The sequence below is a fragment of the Astatotilapia calliptera genome, chromosome 17 (assembly GCF_900246225.1).
Source record: "Astatotilapia calliptera chromosome 17, fAstCal1.2, whole genome shotgun sequence".
NCBI classification, from domain to species: domain Eukaryota; kingdom Metazoa; phylum Chordata; class Actinopteri; order Cichliformes; family Cichlidae; genus Astatotilapia; species Astatotilapia calliptera.
The window spans coordinates 6,214,936-6,240,109 of record NC_039318.1 but is presented as its reverse complement, the minus strand read 5'-3'; the positions used below and the strand labels follow the sequence as shown (position 1 = coordinate 6,240,109).

At 42.1% G+C, this 25,174-nt stretch overlaps 1 protein-coding gene across 1 annotated transcript; it reads left to right on the top strand.

The window, feature by feature from the left end:
- The first annotated feature begins 969 nt into the window (after positions 1-969).
- On the top strand, positions 970-23,635 carry LOC113008964 (PH domain leucine-rich repeat protein phosphatase 1-like). Its single transcript, XM_026146947.1, has 17 exons — positions 970-3,068; positions 9,188-9,384; positions 10,068-10,193; positions 12,183-12,331; positions 14,664-14,810; positions 16,589-16,816; positions 17,155-17,357; positions 17,439-17,499; positions 17,601-17,696; positions 19,056-19,211; positions 19,330-19,530; positions 19,804-19,966; positions 20,282-20,412; positions 20,501-20,617; positions 20,727-20,921; positions 21,007-21,244; positions 21,839-23,635. Exons 1-17 carry the CDS (start codon positions 1,493-1,495, stop codon positions 22,982-22,984), a joined length of 5,130 nt encoding a protein of 1,709 aa, XP_026002732.1. The 5' UTR covers positions 970-1,492; the 3' UTR covers positions 22,985-23,635.
- Positions 23,636-25,174: the final 1,539 nt, after the last annotated feature.

Below are 25,174 nucleotides of genomic sequence, written 5' to 3'. Positions count from 1 at the left end.
TGGTTTATGTCTGCCAAGCCCTTTGAACCTTCATGTGTGATAATGGGTTATACAAATAAACTGAGTTAGGTTGATTTGACTTGTAAAACTCAATAGTTGGTGAAAAATGACTGTTTTGCATGCAGTTGAACAGTTGCAATGTTAAATCTAATGTATGCAAGACCCACCACTAGATAAATAGCACAATGTTTTAGCACTGATGTGGCTACTTCAGTGGATGCTTACATTTTACTGCAATAGCATTTTAAACACATATTTTTGGTGCTATTGGACACTAACAAATTTATTTCTATAGGCAGTTTCATACAGATTAAATGCATTTCATAGTGCTTTACCAGAGACTGATCACTGATCGTTATGGTAAATCGGGGTTAGGAGGACAATATGTATAATGAAAAAAACAGTACAACGACTATAACATAGTGTCGGCAATATCTCAATAATAACGTCCATTTTCCACTAGATGGCGCCAGATGACGGGTTATTGATTAATAAGACCCGTACGGCATTTAACACAAATATCATCGACAGAACAATTATAAATGTGTGTTGAAGAATTAAAGATCATTAATACCAGTAAAAAGATACTTTTACTGTTGAAAATTAACACGCCGGGTGTGTTAACACAAAATCAACTAATGTAGCTACAGTTTATGTTTCCTTCACTGGCTCCTACGAAGCGGATCGTAAAGTGAATTAGATGAAAACATTTCTGCAAATCATATAAGAACTGCAACTGGCAATCAATTCCCCTCTTTGTCCGTCTGCTGATTGTATTCTTTTGGATAGTCTTCAAAATATTGTCAGATCCTTTAATCCCTAGCTTGTTTTGTACAAAGCCTCAAACATATAATAGATTTACAAATATTTACTTCTAAAAATAATTTCATTTCCATATTGTATTAGACTAAAAAAAAAAACTACATAAAGCCAAGTAAATATTTCGTAATTTCGGGATTAAAGGTTTAGGGTGTGGTGTAGAACTTTAACTGTCAGGCTTTTTTGTTCCTTAAAAGCCAGCGTTGGAGAAAATAGGATTTTCCCCGTTATTTTAACTACGTTGACTGATCGTGAAGCTTTTCGTACGTTCACTGGGAAAATTCCGAGCATTCTGGTAGCAAGCGAATGTGTCATAATTCATATCCGATGAGACCCCGCCCTGTCCACGGTGTGCCTCTGACCATTCGTGAGCAGTCTGTACAGTGGTGGTCGCGCCAGCTTCCATGGCGACCAGCTAGAAATGCGTTTTCTCATCTCCACCAGCCGGTAAGCTCCCGTTAGAGAGCTAACGGGCGTCCGATGTCATGGGAAGATGTAGCGTACTAATTCTTTAGAGCAATTGCGCTGTACATTAGTATGCTAAGCTAATGTTGAGCCGTTTACGTTTACCAGCCAGCAGTGACTAGGGCGAGCTAGCGGCTCTAAGCTAACTGCTAGCGTTTACCTGCGGGCTGCTGCTAACTACTCTACGCTGCTGTTGCAAGCTAACAGAATGGAAAGTGTGAAGGGAAACGAGTGTGGAGCGATTTCGTCTTCTTCGACACTGCAGGGAACACTTGATTCTAGCAGTGACAGTAACTCCGTGAAGCCAAGCGGATTATCGCCGCAGCACTCTGGAAAGAGACCATCTATCGGGGAGGATGACGGAGGAGGCGCAGAAGCGAAACTCTTCGGGAAGGGGCTTGCGGCCACCTCCCTTCTCCAGATTGCGATAAGGAACGGGATTTATCAAAGCCAAGTTGCCAACGCTATCGGTGGAGCGGCCAAAAACGCAACCATGTCCGTTGTGAAAACGGCCAACATTTACAGTCTGACATCGGTGAACAGTTCCACCTCGGTAAACTCTATGCTGAGCAGGAGGCGGCACAGGCACAAGAGGAATCTGTCTCTGGGGGCTCCGCCGACCACCGGTTCGACCGGAGCGTCCTCTGCGGAGGCGGCCAGCCCAGCTCCCTCATCCTCGCCGCTGAGTACCCTCAGTCTTGATCGAAAAACCTTCCTCCGACAGAAGCAGTCGAAGCAGCTTCAGGCCTCTGATAAAACATGGGTGAGATCGGACCTCCGGCGGGGTTGCATTCACGTCCACGACTGGCTCACGCCCTCCTACCCGCGACCAGTGCTGTGTACAGTGGACACTACTTCTAAAGAGGTAGCCTGTAAGCTCGAAGGAAGTAAAGCTGGGGCTGTGTTGAGAATTAACTGCAAACCTACTGCTTTAAGTGACCTCAACGATCTTTGTAAAGATACTAATGGCCATGCTGATGACATGAAAAGTCTCAGTGACAGTGTGGATATTAAAAATCTCCAAAGTGAGGAGAATGAACTCACAAAAAATGTGGAACTGCCTTCTAACTTGCTACTTGATGACAAAACTGCTAGTAATTCTTCATCTGAGGTCTACCTGAATGACATTGGCGTGGATTTGAGTACTGGAGACTGTTATGGAGTCTACTCAGGCTCTGACATAGAGAGCAGCACCTGTGAGGACTTCAGTGCAGGGGGACCAAGAAGCATGGAGCACGGGGACTCACTCAGCGATGGGTTGGGTTTGGGCACCGACTCTTCTGTGCTGAGCCCAAACTGTGACAGCGCTCCAGAGGGACCTGACCCATTTGAGAGCTCCTCTGATGAAACAGACCTCATCTCTTCTCCCTCACATTCAGCTATCTCTCTCTCAGACATCCCCAAGACTTCAAACCAATCCGCAAGACCAAGTGTTGACACTGAAGCTGGGGCTGGTGACCACACAGATACACACATATTAATCAAACCTCCTTCTAAATGCTCCAGCAGCTCACAGGCTCGCCCTCTGACCAGCCAAGCTTCTGTCCAGCCTGAACAAGAGGTCCCTGGGGGGAGCAGAGGATGGCTTGAGCCCATCAATATAAGCCCAATGCCGGCCCTCTACATCCAGCTGCACGGTGGAGCTGTGAGGCGGCTTGGGGATGATGAAAGACCTCTGCAGATCTTAAATGAGTACCTCACTAATCTGGGGTTTGAAGATCCATGGCGAGTGCAGGAGGAGGGCATGAATCCTGAAATTGGCTGCCTGATCCGCTTCTACTTTGGTGAGCACTTTATTTTTAGTGAGAAGGAAAGGCATCTTCTCTCAGTAAAGACAACAGTTGTCCCAATTCTTATTAAAACATCCTGCAGTGTTAGATGTAAGAGCACCACAAACTAATGCAAGCCACTTTAGTTGTGCTTGGCTTGTCTCTACACAGTCATTGTTCTTCTGTTCTCACCATACCATGAGTGCTGTCATTATGTTTGGTCATTCAGACCGTTAAACAAGTGGATTCAATTGTCCCAGCAGTACAATAAGCTGTGTTGTGCGTGTAAACTGGGTAAGGCAGGGAGACACATCTGGAGGTAACAGGTGTACTCTGTCAGCAAAGACCAAATCCTGATGCATTATAGAATCAGTTTGTCTTCTTCCCTCTTCCTCTTGTTGTTGTTGTTGTTGTTGTTGTTGTTATTGATAAAAGATCCTGTTTTGTCCACTGTCATGGTAAGAGGATGGAAAAACAGGGACTCTTATGGGATTAGCATTGCTGGATATTGTTTTTTGACCTCATTTTTGACCTCATCAGCAAAGGCTGCAAAATAAGAGTCGGGAGGAAATGATTGGACTTTGATATGTGCTAAAATTCCTTATATTTTAGCCCCCCCCTCCCAAAAAAGAATAAATAATTAAATAGACCATTACACATACCATTGCAACCCTCATAGACACACTCGTGACATGCTACAAAACTGGTTTCTCTGCACTCTGAAAATGCAGCTGGACAGATTCCCCTGCCCGTCATTCTCCTTTTATGTCTCACAGTAGTAACATAACACTAAATAGAGTTGTGCAGCTGACAGTGAGGGCCCTTCTATTAATTCAGGAGAGGACATTTTTGCTCTACGTTTTTTTTTTGTTTTGTTTTGTTTTGTTTTGTTGTCCCGTATGTGTTTGCACAGCACGAGTTGGTTAATTCTGATGTCCCGAGCTGAGCCAAAGAAGTTTGACTCATCTGAAATCCCAGCAGCCAAATGCACATTGACACGTTGTGCTTACGCTAAGAGAAAAGTGACCTTAGTGGAACTCAAATTTCACCTCCTCAGTGTTTCGGCTACCTCTGAGACAGTTGCAGCTGCAGGCTCCTCTTCAGCCTCAAACTGCAGCATCCAGAGGTCGCAGCTTTACTCTCCCAGACTTTACAGCCTTTTTTTTTGAGTCTGAATGTCTGAGTGGCATTTCCAACTTGAAACTACAACTCTTATCCAGATTTGGCTAAAATTCAGCAACTTGACACGAGAGGTGGCTCAGGATGTCAGATGCTTTTTTTTTTTGGACACAAGCAAGAAAAAGTTGAGGTCTAGCATCAGTAGGGTGTGGCTGTTGCCTGCTTCATGAGAGACAGGATGTTCCCCATTCAGAGAACTAGACGGACGGAAAGGGCATGTATGTGTGTGTGTATTAACAACCAACATCTTACCTCCTCCGCCTAGGAAAGGGTGGACACACACAATGCACATTCCTCAGTGTTGTTTAGTGTAAACTGGGCTCTGTTCATTGTGTTCATGTTTATGTTAATTATATATTATTTTTTGGACTAGATACTGATCAATCTACCAATAATGACAACAATTTTACCAACCAATCATAAGGTTTGTTAGTTTAAACCCAACAGTTCACACAGATCTTTTTCTTCTAAAGCTGCAGGCTAATGAAATGAACTATAGTAACTCTTGGCTGTCTTCTTTTCAACATTCTGTTTCACTTTCAGAGAAACTCTTCTCCTTTATTAGGTTCTAGCTTATCTACATTTCAGTGCACCATTGGTGTCTGCAGAGTCAGACCTCACTGTTTCTGTTTGTAATGAGGAAATGCGCAGAATTTAGAAAAGGGGAAAAGGACATGTTAGTAGATCTTAATTATATGTCAGTCTCCTAAATGATTTCAAACACAAGTAATGTTGAATGATATGTTAAAATATTAGCTATTTTAAATTTTATTTTATTTTTTTTTAATTTTTTTTAAATATTCAAGACATGCTGCCTCCACCTTCTCTGGGATTTGCTCCTGTTTCATCTGATATTTAGCAGAAAACTGAAATGTTTGGTGTGTAAAGCAGCAAATTAAGTATATAATCTTTTTCCATTGAAAGCATAACGTATTTTACAATATATAATAAGAACATATGTTATAATATTAATATATAATGTTTTGCAGATGGCAAATGAATTGAGTTTCCTCAGATTAGGTGTGTTGCCATGGCCAGCTTTGCATTTTGCACTACAAATGTCTGCGTCAGGTTTTGAAAAGTGTAATAACACCTGAGGTGGCGTTCAGCTTGCCATTATTGCACTGTGTTTTTGTTTGATTTCGCCACACTTCAGAAGTGACATCATGGTGTCATTCTCCATCAGATGGTACTGGTACTAAAATTTTGCTGCTAATTAGGGTAGAGACGTAATTCAGTTGGTACCGTTAAAAAGTATAGAGTTTGGTAACCAACTGATGATGGATGATAAAATTTGATTTGAAAAAACTGATTGCTCCATCAGTTTAAATTGCAGATGATACAGTGACGGTGAAGTTCTGGACAACTTTTTCAGGGTTGTTGTTGTTGTTATTTCTCTTTTTGTGAGATTCTGGTTTTAGCTTTCCAGGTGTGCTGATTTTCCTCCCCTTTTTTTTGGTATACTGTAGGGGGTCGGCAACCCTAGGCACGCGTGCCACAGTTGGCACACGAAGGGTTAACTGATGGCACGACCATAGCTGGACTGGCCATCGGGCATACCGGGCATTTGCTCGGTGGGCCGATGATTTTATTTAATTTTTTTTTGGTAACGGTATAAACAATGAAACGTGGTGGATTGGTGTGTAAAAATAACTCAGTTGTTTGGTGGTGGCTATCGCGGAGCTTCCACAGATTCAGTAACATTAGTAAGTGGTGGAGGCCAGCAGGTGGATGAAGGAGAGGGGAGGCAGGAGGAGGAGAGACCCGAGGCAGCCGCCGGTCCGAGTGTCAGGTGAACTGAACTTCAGGTAAGAAGTTATGACCTGCAGTCTATCTGGGTCAGATATAAACCAAGTTTAGGTGGAGTTTATTTTTGTTGTGCTGACTTTTTACAGTCAGTTACAATAACTCATACTGCGTACTAGCTAGCACGACAGAGTTTCTATACAGCTGGGTCGGTGCTATGATGTTACTGATAGTGAACTTTATTTTATTCAGAAGGTTAGTTAGTAGAGTTGCCAACCGTCCCGTAAAAAGACGGAATCGTCCCGCATTCAGAGAAATTATTACGTGTTTCGTGATGATCTGAGAAGGGTTTGTCTAGGATGGAAAAAGACACAAAGGTGGATTTATTCTGTCGTTACGCTGCACAGCTGCCTCTTCTTCTCTCATTCTCTCCCCCTCTCTCTGCTGTTGCTACTTTAATCATGAAACTGATCAATGATCAGCTGATCGGCTTTTCTCTCCTGTTTGTTTATCGCCCACTTTGCGCCAGAAAGAAGAAACTGCCGGATGTCGCGCTAAACAGCAGCACGTTTAAGCTTGATCAGCTGTTGTTAGAATTTATTTAATATTAATTTCTAGTATCAGCTGATGTTTGCTGGAGCCACAGCTGTAAAGCTGCTGGTCATGATATCGGTTTGTATATCTGGTGAGAGGGAAACATGAAGATGAAACCAGGAGATGTCCTTACTGGATCATCAGAGCAGAACAGGTGATGGAGAAACAGGTTTACCTTTTAGGTGACATGAATGAGTTGAACGGAAGCTATGAACTGTTTCTGAGAGACAAATAACACCAGGATCCTTTTCTAAGTAGCTGACAGCTGGTAACTGTGCAGGGGCGGGTCTAGCAAAGTGTTGCCAGGGGACAAGGTTGGGCATTAACAGGGAAAGGGGGGCACAAAGAAATACTTTCTTATTCTCATTTAAAATGTCTGATAAATAATTATCTGAAGCTTACAACCAAAGTTTTTATCTGACGTAAAATGTATAGAAATCATACATATACCAACAAGATTGTACATCACTGTCACAACAGCATTTGTTTTCATTCAAAGGCTTTATGGCCTTAATACCTGGTGGGCCGGTCTTTAGTCAAGCCGGGCTGGTTTTTTTTGTCCCAGTCCAGCCCTGGGCACAACACGCAGTGAATTAATCTGAGAAGGTGCATCAAAAAATAAATGGCCGCGCCAGCGGTGCACATCGCAAATTAGCTCGCATAGACACATTAGTTGTGCCTCTTCTTAATGACGGTATTAGCTAACAACCCAAACTACCAGATTCAACTTGTAATTGGCTAAAAATAACTTAGCCTACTGGTGAGAGGGACGTTGTTAGCTTTCCACATTCCAACACTTCAAAAGCTTCAGGAGCTTTCTGCTCAGCACAGCATCAGCACCACGGAAAGACACGGATACATCTGTAAACTCGAGACACAATGCATTTTTGGGACTTTCAGGTGTGTGGACCAATGTTTGATTTTCTGAACAAACCAGAAATCTTTAATGAGCAGCTGGATTTGTCTTGCATTAACTGGCTGAGTTAATGCCAGTTAATGCGACATCGAAGCAGCTGGAATCCACAGCTGTGCGTGTTCATGGAGCTTGCATTTTCACCTGCTGAACATCACTACCTGACAAGTTTGACCTTCTTCAGAACATTGCAGAGGCGTTATTGACGGTATTTGGCTCTACATATCTGTGAGCAGATTTTCTCTCACATGAGTGTCCTCAGGTAGCCGTCTGGATGCTGGACACTTGGAGACCTGTGTCTCTGAGTGGGAGACCAGAGATCACATAACATGTGTGTCTCTGTATTAACAGACATGTCATATTGGCTTAGTTTATTTTTCTTATCATTGTTGTGAGGAGACCATAAATAGCATTTGTATTTTCTGTTGTACAGTTCATTTGCTGTTATGGAGTTCTTGTTATGGGTAAAAGGTGTCTTTTTTGTTTCAAAATAGCTGATAACTATTCACTGATAGCTGCCAACATCTGCGAACAAATATAATTCTATAAAGTGGTTCTATATAGTGTGTAACTGTTCATATAGCGCGTTATAAAATTTATTGCTAATGCAATCATATGGCACACTGACTTCTGAGGAAATTTTAAATGGCACTTGCCATCAGAAAGGTTGCCTAACCCTGCTGTAATAGATACAAACCTCAGTGTTAGTGCTGATCATGGAAAGCATACAATTGGAAGATATTGCACTGATATAGGATTTTTAAAATTGATGCCAGTGTTTGGTGATTTAAAAATCCAATATGAATATTGAGGTCTAAAGATGTAAATGATTTTCAAATGATTTGATAAAGAATATAATCTCCAGCAAGGGCAGGAGTCAGTGAGTAATTCATAAGATATATTTTACATGATGATACAGTGATTCTATGATATGTTAGAACACAATAAATCATGATGTGCGTGAAGCTGAATTGGAAAAAGTAGCCCAAATGTTTAGTTTGCATGCTTGAATTAAGAGTCTAAAATAGGTTTAACAAAAAAATAAAAGATTCAGTTTAAGACTCTATATCTGACAGATTTAAATCCTTTGCACTTTACAGATTTCATTCAGTACCATTAAAGCACTGAGGTTCACTGAAGCATTACTGATGAGTCAGCTAGGGCCGGTGAAACCTAGGTGATGTTGTGTGTAAGTCACTGGAGGAGGCAGTAGGGAGGATGTAGGTGCTGGCATTGTAGGACGTTACATAACAAGGTAATCTGATTTCAGGCCTCTCAGTGGCTCAGACTCTTCATGTGTCTCCCTTTTTCTTATTCACTGGTAAGAGCATATAAAGTAACTTTGAGTTTCCAAGAATTTAAAAACCCTGGACAATGTAGTCAGTGCTTTAAAAGACCTAGAATGTATTCTGGCTTATACTGGCAAAAGTCAGCTCCAATTCATTACTGAAGCTAATTTGTGTCAGCAAAGGGTTAATGTAACAAATGATGACTGAGTGACTGCTCTCTGCCAGCCCACAGGCTATTGAGCTACAGTTCTCTTACATAACCACGCAGCTCTCACTTTGTGAAAGAGAAGACCATTGAGAGAGAGTTGATTCACAAAATCCCATAGAGCAAACAACAACAAAAAATACAGTAACCTCTATAATGCTGTTATGAAAAGTCTGTTTCTGTCATACTGTATTCTTTCCCTCCGCAGGTAAACCTCGTAGTGTGGGAGGTTCTGAGCGCGTGCAGCTGTCCGGGGTGTTTAACGTGCGGAAAGGGAAGCTGGCACTGCCCGTGAACCGCTGGTCAAAACGTCAGGTCACTCTGAGTGGAACCTGCCTCATTGTCTCGTCTGTGAAGCATGCCCACACTGGCAAGATGCACATCCTCCCTCTCATCGGAGGAAAGGTACTTTGTGAGACGTTTCATGTCTTTGACACACAACAAGCAAGTACTGTGGCTGGGTATCTGTTTATCAGGGACAAAAATACTCTGCGGTTTAGACCAGAGGTCTTTTTGTTCCTGCTGCATCAGGATCTTCTTTCCTAGGTCTTCGTTCTAGCTTAACTGCAAGCCTTTGTTGAGATTTGGATAATATTGACCTAATGAATCATTCAAGCTTAAAAAGTGTTTTCTACACATAATAGACAACTTGCCAAAGAAACAAGTTTATATTGCATCTTTAGGCATTAGTACTTGTTGCAAAAACACATCATTGGTTCCCATGTCTTCAATTGAATCTACAAAAAAATAAATCCCATAGGTGTGACAAGTGTAAAAGGGTATTTTTTTCATCAGTAAGGTGATTCCTTAGTCTCAGTGGAAGAGTGGCTGTTAAGAAGGTATTTTAATGATGGAAACAGGGAGAAAATATCTTAAAAAATATAGACGGGAAATCGGTGGCAACAAGGTATGGAGTGACGCATCCATATTTGAGATTTTTGGTTTAAATTGGAGTTCAGGAGAGGTACAGTTACAGCCATATGTAAAACATGGTGGAGGCTCTGTAATGGTTTAGGGCTGCATTTCATTTGAATGATGAGAATGTCATTGGAAAGATAGATACTCAATAAATGTAATTTTTAATGCAGGTGGAGGAAGTGAGAAGACACAGCCACTGTCTGGCTTTCAGCTCAGCTGGTCCCCAGAGTCAGACCTACTACATCAGCTATGACTCCTACACAGAGAACCTCCGCTGGCAGAGGACAGCCTCAAAGGTACAAAGTGCAATTGTAGTCAGAGGCACATCTGAACATTTAAACAATTTGCTGTCATCATTGCTTCTGTCTGTACTGGTTACTAGCAGTAACTTGCTATGTGCTTTGTATGCAAGTGTAAATCTAAAGCTTCTCAAGTGCAGAATTGCCTTTTTGTGTTAGTATCTCTTCTGCTAAAGAATAATACTGGATATTGAGTTTCAAACTTATGGATGTGTACTCTGTCCACATTTCTAAAGAAAATACATCATTATCTGTGTGAATTTAAGGTTTGAATTTAGGATTAAAACAGTATGAAACTATGGATTTATGTGACTAGTAGACTATGTTTAAGCATTGCAGCTCATGCTTGTTGGTTCCAGAAATATTCTATAATTCCAATTTCATTAATATATAGTGGCAGAATCTGGTTTAGAGATGTTACAGGGTTAGGGTTAGCAGAGTGTTTCTGTGGGTCATACGGACCTATTTACACTTACATACCACCAAACAGTGATCACCATCTTGAGCAACACGTGTCTCAGTTACATGCTCAAAGGACAGTTAAGCACGTGAATGAGAGGAGTCAAAGATGAATCTATGAACTCATTTGACAAATATGAGCATTAGCCTCATAGTTGACATACTTGTTGAGTGTTGTGTAAACAGGAAAAATAATTCCAGTAACACAAAACCGGTTTTGGTGTTGTACGAGCACCTTGCTTTCGTTTTTGAAAGGCTTTTGAATGTTTCCTTTAAATGGGACCGATTCTGCTTTTCATTATTTCCTGTCACACCATTGTTACTGTTACAATATCAGAATTTATTTAATGAGTTTAGTGTGTGTACGAGTAATCCATGTGATCTAATAATAATAATAATAATAATAATAATAATAATTTTGTTTATAAAGCGCTTTCAAACAAAGTGCTGTACAGCTATTTGGAAATGAAGACATAAATAAATAAAAGTGATACGTACAAGTTAAAAACACAATAACAAGTTCAAAACATAATAAAAGTTAAAAGCAATAAAAATTTAAAAAAACAAAATGGCATAGAATCAAGACATGCAGGATACGGTAAACAAGTGGGTCTTCAACTTAGCTTTAAAAACCTCCACAGAGCATGCCTGCCTAATATCTTGAGGGAGGTTGTTCCACAAAAATGGGGCACGAAAAGAAAAAGCACGCTCCCCAGTAGTCTTTTTTTTTTCTGGTTCTAGGAACTTTTAAAAGGCCAGAATCCTGGGATGGGAAAGCACGGGGTGGAACATAAAGGTGCAAAAGATCAGAGAGGTATGAAGGTGCCAAACCATTTAAAGCCTTGTAGGTGAGCAGCAGGACCTTATAATCTGCTCGAACCTGACAAGGTAGCCAATGAAAGGATTTCATTACAGGGTGCTCAAATTTTCCATTTTTAGTTAAAATGCGAGCAGCTGCATTTTGCACCATCTGTAAACCTAAATACTCACACAGTTTCATACCATTTTGTTTTGTTGTTGTTTTTTTCTTTAGTAAATATTCATTAAATATTCAGTAAATATTCCTAATATGGTCATCTCAGGCACAAAGATGGTTGTAAGCACAGCAGCCCCACTCACTATTCAAACTTTCTGTTTATGAGGGGTAGCCAATGGGAAGAAACTTAGCTGAAAAGCAGAGGAGCTAAAAGCGTGTGTTGAAAACAGAGGATTAAGGGCAGCACCAAGACCTATTATAATGAAAATAAGGATCATTGAAGACTTTGAGTGTATGTATGTTATGTAAAACTAGTTTAATAGAGTCAAAGAATAAAAATTAGTCTGAAATGAACTTAATGGATCCCGATTATGGCTAGTTTGATGGAAGTAACTGCAAGGCTGTTGTCTCTCTCTCTCTCTGTCTCTCTCTCTCTGTCTCTCTCTCTCTCTCTCTGTCTCTCTCTCTCTGTCTCTCTCTGTCTCTCTCTCTCTCTCTCTGTCTGTCTCTCTGTCTCTCTCTGTCTCTGTCTCTCTCTCTGTCTCTCTCAGATCGCCTCTCAGAGGGTGAACTCGGTGGACCTGTCATGCTGCAGCCTGGAGGAGCTGCCTGCTCAGCTGTTTTACAGCCAGGACCTTACCCACCTCAACCTCAAAAACAACTTCATGTCCCCTCACAAAGGTGTTCCAGCACTCACCAGGTCAGTTTCTCACATCAGCTCTCCTGCACACACCGATTCTCAGAGTACGTCTCTCCCTGTGCGTTTAATGATATGGCACGGGGAGGATCTGGTAGTAAACATTTTGTGTAGTTACCTCTTTTTGTGTGTGTGTGTGTGTGTGTGTGTGTGTGTGTGTGTGTGTGTGTGTGTGTGTGTGTGTGTGTGTGTGTGTGTGTGTGTGTGTGTGTGGTTGGTTTCGTGCATGGTTATCCATGGGTGGTGGAAGCATGATGGTTTTTGGGTGTGTGTGAGTGATTAAAAGAGAGCTGCAGCAGTGATGAGAGATTTGACGTCAGCTGTCTGGCCTCTCGGGTAGAGGGCTTCTCTGTGTTTTCCAGGTCAGATTAGGCGACGTCAGCTGCTGATGTCACGGTTTTATGAGGTTTAGCAGTCTTTCTCTGACTTTCTTTTATCTCTGGCTTCTTTTTTCCACACTACCTTCATAACAAAATATTAAGTATAATGTCTTGCAAAATTGTCTTGCACAGTTTTCCTGGTGTACAAACAAGCTTTTACAAAAGCTTGATTATGAGGTCTTGAAACCCGTTTAGTATCACGGAGGAAAAACTTTCCAGGTCTTGAATATGAATTACATTTACTTCTTAATTACTTTTCAATTGGTTCATCATGGAAGTTTTCATCAGTTTCTCTTATTTATTTCTCGCTTCTGCTATCATGTACAGCAGAAGTGGGAAAGTGAGGTTTGGTGCTTTCATGAATCACAGAGAAAGCACCAAACTTTAAAGTTTGTTTACACAGTGAGATGCAAGATCTAACATATCAGCTGAACAGATAAAACACTATTAACTCGCACTGTAAACTCATCAGGAAAACACTAATAAAATTTGCCTCGCTCTTTAGTCCCTTGCTTTATTCCGTTATAGTTTTTTTGGAGGCTGTTTTTATTTTGAATTTTTAAAAATAAAAAACGAAAAGCAGGTTTTGTTTTTATAACGTCAATTAAAAAAGAAACTCACTGACTAAAACTCAGAATAAGGTAATTGTATAATGCTTTACTCTCAGCAGGGAATCAAAAAGTTATTTTCCCCAACTGTACTTTGCCATGGTAGTGTGCTGCTCCTGAGCTTGCTCTGTTTAAATAATAAATTGATCCATATAACACCACAAACTGACTGATTATCTGGAAATGCCCTTTCATTATTTCTAGAAAATCACTTAGACCTTATTGTGCAGATAAAAGCATTCCTAGTTTTTAGAGATGTTCTCACTTTACGCTGAGCATCAAAGAGACGTGTTCTCAGCAACTGAGACTTGGTCCTTGTGTCATTTTGTTATCTTGGCAGCAATTTTAAAGACATTTGACCATTCTGTAAGCTTTGATTTGCGACGTAGAGCACGAAAACTTTTCACTTTGGATAAAAATGACAACGACAGGGGTTGCACATTGTTTTTGACATGTGCGTCTTTTCAGAATTGACAGTAGTGCAGGTGTAGTCTAAAAAAGTGTTTAGTAATAGTTTTGTGCTAATGAGGACATCAGTATGAGACAGTACAATCTCTATTTTCTTAAGTTTTGGTACAAAATTTGCATAGATAAGTAAAAATGCCCTGATCCTCAAATATAGCTTACACTTCTAGCATAAACTGTCTGCAGATTGTCTTGTAAAGTGACCAGCGTTACGTTTTATGGTAAAGTGGGTAAGTAAAGTGACCAGCACTGACAAACCTATTATGTACAGTCAGAGATTAGCAGCATTCATCTGAACAGCCTCGTTTTCCTTTCTGTCTGCCTTTATTTTGGCTTCTTGCATCCATGCCTGTCAAGGCAACATGACATCAAAACCTGAAATTTGCCTGATGGCAATCTCTACACGTCATTGTTTTGGCACAAGCATATGCATATCATGCAGTGTTTTAAGGACTGTATCCTTGCTGTGGTGGGCGGGTGAGTCTAACTAAGAAGAATGTGGGCCTGGATCAGCCTTTCACTCTGATTGCTCTGTGAACTGGATTAGGAGGAGAAGAGCGCAATGAATATAAACAATATACACAAGCTTCTTACCTGAAGCACAGGCTGCATTGTTCTGTTGAAAACGTGATACTTTGTGTCCTTGAACCTTTGTATTAGCTTCTTCTGTGCTGATTTTACTTTTTTAATCTGGCAGGTGTTATGTAAGTAATAGTTGTTCACTGTGTGTGTTTTTTGTGTTTTAAAGAAGGCCAGAGTCTTATTATAGCACAGAGATGAATATCTTTGTCTCTCTTTGTCTGGCCCTGTTCCTCTTGCCCTTCCCTCCTCTCTCACACACTCTTGCTGAATACTTCTCTCTTTCTCTCCCCTTTTCTTTAGGTTTTGTAAACTGAGAAGCCTTAGTCTGTCAAATAACGCTCTGTCTGAGTTTCCTCTGGCCCTGTGTGACATCACCTCCCTCACGGAGCTAAACCTGTCTGGAAATCGTCTCTCCTCCGTGCCTGCAGAAGTAGGAACAATGCACAAGTAAGTAAATGACGATCCAAGGTTTGCAGTTTCATAAGAATGAAGCCTAAAATGGGATGTGTCCTCACTGACCTGCATTTTGCTGACAGAGACATCAGTTTGGAGTTGTTGTTGTTAGTACCATTACGGTACATCAGCGTTGATTAATCCATCTCTCTATTGAGCGAACAGCTGGCTGTGCACCAGACTTCTGTCGTAGAAATCTAGAGGTGTTGTCCAAGTGCCCATAGTACACAGTGACACTAACAGTGTCTCTGTGTGATGTGGGAGCTTGGAGTTTCTGCGCATATGCTGGCTTTTTTTTTTTTCCTTTTGAAATTTTCTAGGAATTTCAAAAGGCAAAACACAATTTTTATGTCTAACTTGGAATCGGGGCGTTTATTTGGAAACAGTATTTTACTTTTAATGTAAAATACTCAGCTATGTTCCATAACTGAATATAAAGTAATATTTAAAAGTTCCAAATTAAGCTTGTTTATACTTACAGACAAGTCAGTACAAAAATGTCAGAGTCCTGTTTAGTGTCTGAAGTCTTTTCTTAACACTATATTTGCAAATATGTTTTTTACACACAGTATCTGTATTACAGTTTTTCTCAAATGTTAAAACACAAAAGCCAATCCTGTAACCCAAATGACCAGTAGTCTAAACACATTTACTAAATGTAGCCACCATATTCCAGTACCATAAACACATGTCACATGAAGACACAATTCACAAAACACAACCCTCTGTACTCATAAATCTAAACACATTTTTCCTTGCTAAAACACATGTTGCAAAACAACTCTGCTCATATCCTCAAATGAAAACCCATGTGATGCAAAATGCTTGCCACAGTCACCAATCTTTGAACACAGGGAACACACCTGGCGTCATTCACTACACACAATGACTCAAAATTGAAGACACTTGTTGCTAATGCTGTACCCTCATGTAAAAGCAAGTTCAGAGTGCACAGTATGCTGAAGATTCCAAACAAACACAATGGATGAAGGCAGAGTCAGGGGAAGAGGAATTTGATGCAGAGGAGGGAGAAGAGCTGGCCCTGGAAGAAGAGGAGCAGGCCAATGAGGAAGAGGAGTTCAAATGAGAGGAGGAAGAGGAGCGACCAACGAGGAAGAGGAGAAGGCCAACATGGGAGAGGAGAAGGTCCAGGAGGGAGAGCAAGACCACCTCGCACCATCATTACGGGCGAGATGCGAGCAACAGCTCAGCGACATGATGCCGCACAGTGATTGTGGTGTGTGTGTGGTGTGAATAACGTAAATAAAAAAACTTCAAACCCTGTTCATGTTTTCAAGATTACTGTTGTGTGCAATAGATTCTGTTTTAGCATTGAATTGTGTTACAGTAGTGTACGTACATGCAGGATTTTCTATAGATTTATACTACTCATATGAAACTCACAAATCTAAATGCCTAATCCTCTGCAGAGATCTACGACGATCCGTTACTGTATAGTTTCTAAAATATGCATTGGCAGTTATGAACCAAAGAACCTTCTCACAAATTGAGCATTGTGTTTTCAATTGTTTTGCTGTAGTGTGTAATGCTGTGTATAGTGTTTACAGTTTTGACAGCTTCGAGCTGCTCTCTTGGTGTGGGAGTTTGAGTTTTGCAGTGGGAAGGTGTGGTTGTGTTTATGTAGCTTTAGAGAAGGGTGTTGTGTTTGGACATTGGGGGACCTGGTGGTAACGTTTGTGACATGTGTTTTAGCATTTGAGAAAAACTGTAATTACGACTAAATGCCCTTCCCTCTGTTTGGCTCTGGCCAGCCTGCAGACTCTTCTCCTGGACGGTAACCTTCTGAGTTCACTGCCTGTGGAGCTGGGCTCTCTGGAGGGCTTGACCTACCTCGGCTTATCCTTCAATTGTTTCAGCTGTGTGCCCCCTGTCCTAGAGAAACTTGGAGGGATGGAGAGACTCTGTCTGGCAGGGAACAAGCTCTCTGTCCTGGACTTGGCTGGCCTGCAGTGGCTGTCTGCTCGCTACATAGATCTCAGGTAAAAATGTCCGCGCAGTAGCTTACATTTTTAGAATTGCCAATGACAAATACTGCAGTTCTGCATGACTCCCCTTTCATGTTTGGTGGTCTTTGAAATGGCAACAAAGGTTTAATTTAGCCTTTTGAAGTACAAAATAAAGACGGAGACGGTGAAGGAAGGGAACCTGTCGGTTAATTATTTTGGTCAGTCGTACTACGAATGCCTAACAACTTCTTCTCAGGTTCTGAAATGTGAAACGGGTCAGAGGTTAAAGTGTTTGCTTCTTCTGGTCCTTTCTTCCCTCTTCCTTTACTTCCCCCTTCTCTGTTCCTCTCTGTGCTGTATGCCTCGAACAGGCTGAACCAGCTTCAGAAGGCGACAGTGGCAGATGTGGAGCAGCTGGCCCACATTGTTCATCTGGACCTGAGGGATACAGGTCTAGACGAGCTGGATGTCAGCTCTCTCTGCAAGCTGGAGCTCCTCCGCTGTGACAGAAACACTCTTGCCCTCCTCAGAGTCTGTGGCCACGCCCTCAAGAGCCTGCATGCTGCACACAACAGTACGACCACTTAATTTTTTCTAGAGAGATATTAAATCCAGAAAGACGTTCGTGCCATAAAGAGTTGTGTTATGATTTTAGAGCTGAAGCAGCTGGAGGTGCATCCTGTTCCAGAGAATCTGACTGTGCTGGATTTATCCTGGTATAAAAACTAAGAATACTTCACTGTCCTATTTACAATCTAGAAGAACAGAACATGTGCTTGTTGTAAGCTGAGTGCTGACTCTGTTTGTTTTCCTAAAGGAACAAGCTGGGATGTGTCCCCAACTGGGTGTGGGAGAGCAGCAGACTGGAAGTGCTGGACATCAGCCATAACTGTGTCACTGAGCTGCCTGTACGGTGAGCATTGCACAGACACATGATTCTTATGCTTTTCATGAAAGAACAGGTGGGGAAATGACAAAAATCAAAGTGAGGGAAAGCAGCTTGGACGTAACAGCTGATAATAATGCATCATTGGAACTTACTTGATCTTCAATGTGCCTGTGGTAAGGTTCTTAAAATATATTAAATTACATTTAAAAAGACTTAAGAACCAAGCTTGCAAAAATTAAACTAAACTGAAGAAAGTTATTACTGAAAATAAAAACTAATGAAAAAATACAAAACTACATCTCTTTCAGGCAGTTCTTTTTTTCAAATCGTGAAACTGTATGATATTGATTGATTAATTGTATGAGGGATATCACCTAACATTTTTAGCTACAATTTAAACGTGCCCCTTAAATGTATCACATACAATAATCATAAAGTTACTGTTTAGAAAGGAGGACAGCTAAAAGGATCCACTGACTACATGTGTCTGTGTGTCTGTGCACGTTACTTTGTTTAAAACGTGGCTGTGCAGAATGAGGAGATTGTGGGTTGCAGTTTTCTTTTCATCCAAACCACATGAGTGGCTAGAGCCTTTATCACAGGAAACCAAAGATATCAAAATGATGCATTTAAATAAAGCGCCTTAAGCTTTTCTGTGAGAACCAGTTTACATTTTTGCCGATTGGAATTCTCAAAATTTGGAAGTTTTAACTTTTAAAAAAAATTGTCAGCTCCAATTTTACACCTCTTCAGGGGCCTGTGTTAGGGTTAAAACATGTTTTTAAAGTTTCTAATTAGAATTATATTAGATTAGTTATTTTGCACTTATTTGTGATGATTGCAATTATGGGTAAATATGGCATTATTATCAGTGAATGTCTTCACACAGGTAGCAAAACAAACGTGTGTGTGTGTGTGTGTGTGTGTGTGTGTGTGTGTGTGTGTGTGTGTGTGTGTGTCTCTCTCCACATACAGAGTGGAGTAGGCAGCAGTCACAGTGTCAACACTGTGCTTTCAGCCATAATATGAGAACTGCTCATCAAGTCTGGCCTAAAATCACCACTTCATTTATTCAGACCTAGAGCAACACACCTGCCAAGTGTTAAGCAGATCTTATGAATAGTTGTTGAGATGGGTGAAAAACGGATGAACAGACAGATTTTCTTTCATTCGTATGATGTAATCCTGCATTCACAATCACAGTTATTTGGGTTCATTCATGCTTGATGATAGTTTCCAGCTACATGAATCTCAAGCATAGATTAATTGAATACAAAGTGAACTCATTGAACCTCCATGGGAAATCAGATGGTGCTCAGCATGGTGGTCCCACTAACAGATGTACAGCACACACACTGAGTTGGCTGTGCTGTTTGTGTTTAGGCTGCTGTCCAGTGGGAGCCTGAGAAAGCTGCTGGCAGGCTGGAACGATGTGTGTCAGCTGGATGAGAGGCTGGAGCGATCACAGCTAGAAGTCCTGGACCTCCAACACAACCATCTAACTGAGCTCCCACACAACTTGTTCATCAAAGCGCAGAGGTGGACACATCTTTTTCTTCCCTCCTTTTGTTCTTTTCTTGTGTGTTTCTTCCCATCAGCATGTATCCGTTATTTATCTTGTACTAAATTTGTACCCTCTGTTGGAAATTCCTCCCAGCCTGCGATACCTAAATGTGTCGGCCAATAAGCTGGAGAACCTCCCTGCAGCCAGCCTATCAGAGGATGCCTTCAGCAGCCTACAAGAGCTCTACGTGACCAATAACAGCTTGACTGACAAGTGCATCTCTCTTCTGACTGGACACGGCCACCTCAGAGTGCTTCACCTCGCCTACAACCAGCTGCAAACCTTCACTGCCAGGTGAAATACTGCACCTGATATAAACTGAGCTTTAAAATGTGACCATAAAGGCTTCTTTACATCTGGACATGTTAGATTTAACTGTAGGGTTCCTTTATCATTTCCGCTCCACTATCCTCACTCACTCCACCTCTAACCACCAATTCCCACATTCCTTTGCTTTTACAAGGTGTTCTATTCCTAAGTAAATGGTACACATCCTTCATCATCCTGTATAAAATCTGAGCCTTGGTGCAGGTCATGATTACTCCTTTTTACCTCCACGTCCTGCAGTAAACTAGCTCGACTGGAGCAGCTGGAGGAGCTGGATTTGAGTGGCAACAGGCTGAGAGCGGTGCCCACGACCATTCTCAACTGTCAGCGCCTGCACACGCTCTCTGCCCACTCCAACTGTATCAGCGCCTTCCCTGAAGTCCTCCAGCTGCCTGAGATTAAGGTAAATCTTAACTTAACTCTTTTTCACCTAGTAATAGGGAGGTAGCTGTAGTGTACTAATGCCACTCACTGAATTAATGCTTACCTGCCAGAAGTATTATTTGAGAGGAGGAGGTAGCTGTGGTAATGCTAATGCTGGATAGATTATCCAGCGTTACAGAACAGAAACAAAGAGAAAATAAAAGAAATGCAAAAAGAAAATTGAATTTATGCAGTTTATAAAACAAATTGGAAAAAGATGATAAATTAGACAAAAACACTTAATTTAATCTGACTCGTGTGCACATGTCAGGACTGACACTGTGTTTCTCTTCAGTGTGTTGATCTGAGCTGCAATGAGTTGACTGAGGTGACTCTGCCAGAGATCCTTCCTTCAAAACTCCAGGAGCTCGACCTCACAGGAAATCCTCGACTCAGCCTCGACCACAAGAGCCTGGAACACCTGAAGTATGACTCACTCATAAACACACCACCACCTGAGCTTGGGAATAAAAGAGCAACTGCCTGACCTGTCCTGTTCTCCCTCTCTCTGTAGTAATATCCGATGTCTGAGGGTGGATCCTTCACCTTCAGCTCCTTGTGTGAGTGAGAGCCAAGGAGTCCCTGCAGTCTGGAGTCATGGCTACACGGAGGCCTCTGGAGTGAAAAACAAGTCAGTCTTTCTTTGATGCTTCAGCCTTTTTTGTTTTGTTTTTTATGCCCCATCTCTGGCTTTGTGTCATTGTTCTTGTTCTAAACTGCCTCCTTCTTGCTGTTCTCAGGTTGTGTGTGGCTGCTCTGGCTCTGGACAGCTTCTGCGGCATTCATGAAGCTCTGTATGGAGTTTTTGATGGAGACAGGAATGTCGAGGTGCCTTATCTGCTGCAGTGCACCATGGGAGATGTGCTCGCAGAGGAACTTCAGAGGGGCCAGAGGCAAGAGGACTACATCATCAACACTTTCCTCACCATGCAAAGGTAAACACTGACCTCCAAACGATGTGTGATTTGGAAGGAAAACAGCCTCACCTCACTCAGGATGTTGTGTGCCCATCTCCTGCAGGAAACTGGGCACAGCAGGCCAGAGGATGGGCGGGTCAGCAGCTCTGTGTCACATCAGACATGACCCGGTAGCGTCCAGTGAGCATGGTGGCTGCTTCACTCTGAAAACTGCCAACGTTGGCAGGTGCCAGGCTGTTTTGTGCCGAGATGGCAAAGCTATGCAACTTTCACACATCCACACTGTCAAAGACGAGGCCGAGTACCAGAGGGTTCGGCAGCATAACGCTATTATCACTGAGGTAACGACACGTTTCATATGCTGCACAAAGTGCTGAAACAAGTCCATTTATCGACACCTGTGATTCTCACTTCCAGCTCCATATTTGTATTTTTGGACTCTAATAGAGTTGTTTTGCATATTTGAAACTTTAGCCATGGTTAATATGAGCAGCCAGAATTTGCATGCTTATAGTATATAAATGGATAATAGAAAATAAGAAAAAAGGCAGATTTTGGCCATTTAATGGAGCTAAATATTGTCTGGCTTAAGCTGTTCTCTGTCTTAAACCACACCAGTTTTTGGACTACTGATGGGGCGAATCTATTCACAGACTGTTTTGTAATGTTTTTTAAAATAACTGACAGTAAACTGTATTCAATTCATTTAGTTTGGTGAGACCAACAATATAGAGCACACAAATACTGAATCTAAACAGACAAAAAGAAAAATTAACTTTGGAACAAGAGAATATTGGTTTTGTTTTACAGCTTGTTACTGAAACAGTCAGCAGTCCGTTTTCAACCCTACAAAACCATAAATAAATGTCATTATTGTCGAGTTTTTTCCAGGGGGGAAATACAAATGCTTCTGTTTGTCCTTTTCCTCCCTGCAGGATAACAAAGTGAGCGGCGTAACAGACTCCACCAGGATTATGGGTTACTCCTTCCTCTGCCCATCAGTGACACCTCACCCCCATGTTTCCACGGTGGCGCTTACCCCGCAGGACGAGTTTTTTCTCCTGGGCAGCCGGAGACTGTGGGACATGTTGTCGCCCAGTGAGGCGGTGGAGGCGGTAAGGAACTTACCAGATGCTCTGGCTGCTGCAAAGAAGCTGGTGACTCTGGCTCAGAGCTACGGCTGCTCTGATAGCCTCAGTGCCGTCATTGTGAAGCTCAGCATCACTGAAGAATGCTGCTGCTTCTGCGAGCCGCCACCGCCACCACCCAGCCCTGGCCCGGCAACTCAGCCCGGTTTACATCCTTATTCGGGAAGCAGTGATGGCAGCATTCCGCTGCCACAGCCGCCGCCCACCTCCTCAGCAACAGTGAGTGAGTTGAGCAGCGAGTTGAGCACATCTGAGATGAGCAGCGAGGTGGGATCAACGGCGTCCTCGGAGGAACCGCTGCCGCAGGCTGAACCCCCAACCTCTCACCCGAACCTCCCGGGGCGAGCTGGCACGCACAGACCCGCCTGTAGGGGGAGCAGCTTCCACAGGCAGTTCTCTGGAGCACTGTCTGATAACGGGCTTGACAGCGAGGACGAGGAGCCCATCGCTGGTGTCTTCTCCAACGGTAGCCGTGTGGAGGTGGAAGCTGACGTCCACTGTCTCTTACGACACAACTGTGCTCAGTCTCAGCAAAGCACAGACAGCCCTCCCCCTGTCACGCTGCAGAGTGAGTCTTTGCCTCTGGCCTTCCCTTCCCCATCTGCCTCCCCCGTCCCGCCCTCCTCTCCCTACCTCGGTGGGGAGGCTCGGTCAGGAACTCTGGGCCGGAAGGCTCGAGGTAATGGCTCTGTGGCCTGTCAAGGCAGGAACCAGGACCTCATTGAGGAGGCTGCCGATGCTCCTGTCAAGAAGCAGGGGGGCTACTTCAACGCCCCTGCCCAGCCAGACCCCGATGATCAGCTCATCATTCCCCCGGAGCTGGAAGAAGAAGTCCGGCAGATCATCCAACAACAGCAACAGCAGCTACAGACACACAGCCAGCAAGCACACAACTACCAGAATCCTGCAGACTACTTCCTCACACCCCTCTGACAGCTGCTCTCCACAACTGGAGTCAGTCTGTTTCACACAAGACCACAGAGTCTGTGAACGAGCTCAGCATTAAGTTCACTCAAGACCTCAGAATACTCTGACCCGGCTTTGACACTGTTTCCTTACAGCTTTTGTTTTGTTTACTTCACCTTGAAACCAATGAAACTTTTCTAACACTCATGTTGATGAAATGTTCACCTGTAAATTCATTTGTTCCACATCTTTGATTTGAAGCACTTTGCTTTGTGTTAGCCTCATTGATTTTATGTTCACTGGTACTTAGAGTCGGACCTGTCTGTTTTTGTCTTAGAGCAGACTGTTTCTCTCCTTGCTCGCCATGGCTGATGGCCTTACAGTTACTGGGGTTAGCAAAACGGTTGGACTAACTCCCTTAGGAGTTGAATACTTTTAAGTGACCTCGTCACTGAAGCGTGCTAATGTTCTCTGAGAGAAAAGATGATTATTTGTGAAGGCTGATATTCCAGATGTTTGTTTTTCGGGGTGTGCAGAGTCTAGTGGTGCTGCAGTGGCTACATGCTGATCAGTGGTTGACAGCTTAATGAATGTTCTCAAAACAGTGTTACAGTTTTCAGCAAACCGCACAAGAGAGCTACTTTTGCTATATAATAAAGTTTTCAGATAACCAAAACATGTCGGACTTGGGTTTATCTGTTAAAATCTTGCTCATTCAGAACCATCCACACAGTATCACTTTTATGTTTTTATGTAATAAGATTAAAACACATCTGCTTCTCGAACTTCCGGTTGTCACCTGCATACAGTCCACACATGCTCACTCATTTCTTTTAATTAATTTAACGTGTGTATGTGTATAGCTGCACTGAGAAGGTGAAATGATTGTATTTCCAGAATTCAACTTGTAGTGCATTTCTTCTACAAGCCTTATTCACCTAATTTCTCTCTCTCACACAAACATACACACACACACACACACACGCTTACAGTTAGGGCAGGCCAATATGGCCAAAAATATTTATCATGATATATATTTGAAAATTTGCGATAACGATATAACTGACTACATTGACGCGAGGCAAAATACTTTACAACTCCACAACTTTATTAGTGCAAAAAAACCCCCATCAGTGTATTTTCACTTAATCAAGCAGCTGTTTTTTTTTATGTGCATTTAAAGCTATATAAAAATGTATCAGTGCAAATGCAAATTCCTTGCTGACTAAAGGCATTTCCAGTGGAAATTGGCTCACATATCCTGAGCATAACGATGTATAATATCCACAAAACTTAAAGTCACAATACGGTAATATTATGTTGAAGCACAGTACATATTACTCCGCCGAGGCTCCTGTCTACGGTAGCTGTAATGTAGTGATGTGCGATACCACTGATTTCCTTTCCGATCCCTAACCCTTCTTTTCCGATAACGACGGCCCGCTTGCATGTTCTACTGAAAATTGTGCTTTGGTGAGTATCTGACGGACGAAAGCCAAACCAGTTCCACACCACTGAAGTTTCAGCATTTTTACAAACAAATTCTGGTTCATCCGTTTCATTCAACGATCTGCTTCCGCCCTTCTCATTCTCCGTCGCCACCATGCTTTTTCCGCCATGTGCGTATGAAAACAAAGGCACTGCGCATGCGCGTTTTACCCATATTCTATCGCGATCTTTCATTTTATCATTGCCTAACATTATACCGGTATTACCGTGAACGGTATTATATGGCCCAGCCCTACTTGCAATGCTTTTATATTCATTTTCTTACATTTACACACCGATGCATTGGGGTCACTCAGGATTCAGTATCTTGCCCAAGGATACATGGTCACCGTGTATTTGAAGATTAAGTCAATAATTGTCTAGAGGTGAAATGACTTTTACTGTTGTCTACCACATTTTTTCCTTCATTTTTAAAGATGGAAAATGCTCCTCACGATTTTTTTATTAGATATATAATTTAGATATTTAATTGTTAATAGCTTTATATATATTTTTTTTCATCACGTCCCTTTGCTGACAACACAGGAAATTGGAGCAGGAGAACATTTGCTTGTCCATCAGTTTCCTGTCAGCTAATTATTTCAGTCTGATATTTAAAATAAGAGTTATCTGCAGCCTTATTATTATTATCATCATTATTATTATCTTAAAACAGGTATGTTGGCAGAGCTGAGCAACCAGAATATCCAAACTTAAAAGAGCATAACC